This window comes from Cervus elaphus, chromosome 12 (genome assembly GCF_910594005.1).
Source record: "Cervus elaphus chromosome 12, mCerEla1.1, whole genome shotgun sequence".
NCBI lineage: Eukaryota > Metazoa > Chordata > Mammalia > Artiodactyla > Cervidae > Cervus > Cervus elaphus.
The window spans coordinates 72574645-72576649 of record NC_057826.1 but is presented as its reverse complement, the minus strand read 5'-3'; the positions used below and the strand labels follow the sequence as shown (position 1 = coordinate 72576649).

The 2005-nt window shown below is 39.2% G+C and overlaps 1 protein-coding gene across 1 annotated transcript; it reads right to left on the bottom strand.

The window, feature by feature from the left end:
* Window positions 1–213: 213 nt before the first annotated feature.
* On the bottom strand, window positions 214–1181 carry LOC122705227 (olfactory receptor 4F3/4F16/4F29). The gene has a single exon (XM_043920465.1). The coding sequence runs from the start codon at window positions 1166–1168 to the stop codon at window positions 230–232; it is 939 nt and encodes a 312-aa protein (XP_043776400.1). The 5' UTR covers window positions 1169–1181; the 3' UTR covers window positions 214–229.
* Between the last annotated feature and the right edge of the window lie 824 nt (window positions 1182–2005).

Here is a 2005-nt window from a genome sequence, read left to right as displayed (position 1 = left end):
CTTATTCACCAAAAACTGAAAACACTGCTGAAAGTAATTAAATGAGACTTACATAGATACAGAGGTATAGTGTTTAACGGCTCACAGGAATAAATATATTTATCATTTTAGAAATATGTTACACATCTGACAACACTCAAAAAGCAAAATTTGATGCTTCAATTTCCTGATACCAAAGACAGAAGCATAAAGCTACCTTAGGGTAAGTGAGAAGACTTTATCACATCATTTATGAAATTGTCCCATAAATCACTAGCTTTTTGCATACTCTCTTCATTGCTGCTTTCATCTCTTTATTCCTGAATGTATAAATAACTGGATTCAAGAAAGGAGTGAGAACCGCATCAAAAATAGCAAGAAACTTGTCCATTTGGGAATTGGGGTGTGGCCATGTATAGACAAACATGGTTGGACCAAAGAACAAAATAACCACAGTGATGTGAGCTGACAAAGTGGAGAGGGCCTTGGATAAACCACCTGAGGAGCATTTCCAAACAGTTAACAGGATGAAGATGTAGGAGATGAGGAGTATAAAGAAGGAACTAACACAGATAAACCCACTATTGACAGTGACCATGAACTGAAGTCTGTAAGTATCTGTACAGGCCAGTCTGAGGAGCCGAGGGAGATCACAGTAAAAGCTGTCCAATACATTAGGGCCACAGAAGGGCAAATTAACAATAAATGCTAGTTGGAACAGTGAGTGGCTGACACCGAGGGCCCAGGCAGCAGCCAGAAACAAAATGCACATCCTTGGGCTCATGATGCTTAGATAGTGGAGAGGCTTACATATGGCAACATATCTGTCAAAGGCCATGGCAATGAGCAGCACCATCTCCACCCCACCAATGACATGGATGAAGAAGATCTGAGCAATGCAGCCTCCAGAGGAAATGACTTTACGCTTTCTGAAAAGGTCACAGATCATCTTGGGAGAAGTGACAGAGCAGGCTCCCAAGTCAATGAAGGAGAGGTTGGCCAGTAGGAAGTACATGGGGGAATGTAAGTGAGGATCGGTGGTCACAGAAAACACAATGAGGATGTTCCCAGTCATGCTTGCCACATAGAGCACAGAGGAGAAGACCAGGAGGAGCAACTGGAACTCCCATGAATGAGTGAGTCCCAGAAACACAAACTCAGACACCACCGAGTGATTCCCTCCATCCATCGATCCAGCCAACAGGGCTGCCACTGAAATACTGATAACTATGAAAATGAGGACGAAAGTGTGATTATGGAGAAAATAATTTCTGATTTTTCAATGTTCTCATAATGAATGAAAAGTATGTAATTATCCAGTTCATCAAATATACAAACAAATAATTAACATTATATCATCACAAAGTGTGGGCTGCAACATACTTCAAACATCATCAATACTCACAGTTCAATGCTCTGCTCTCAAATTAACACATTAGACAAGAACAAAAATTCATGTGTGTCCATGACTTCATCAGAGCTGTTTAAATCTCTTCTGATACTGATTATTCCACATTTCCAAAATATCCCATCATGCTTTTATGTATATTCTCATAATCTACTTTTCTCACAATTCACAAAAAGTGGTGATGAGAGGAAAACATTGACTGGTCAATTGTCACCTGGAGTGAACGGGACATAAGACATGAATAGACACTGAATTAGGATAGACTGTAGATTAAGACTAAATAAATAAAAATACTAGGATATGTAAAAATGGAGGCCCTGCAAGTACAACAGGACAGGAAATGTATTCAGAGTCTAGTAAATAAAACAAACACAGTTTTGCATCACATTTTATCATATTCATGGCTATTCTGGGTGCCTCTAGTTTCCACAAAATTTTTCATGACTACAAATCCCTAAACTGGACTCAGTACTCAGTAAGGCTTTCATAATGGAGCATACAGCAGCTAAGTGTGAAAGGCTTTCTCCAGGCCTAATAAATTTGTATTTGAGTGATTTCTGCAGTTTCTGATAAGGTATATTCCTAAAGTCACAGATGACATAAAATATCTCTGAAAAC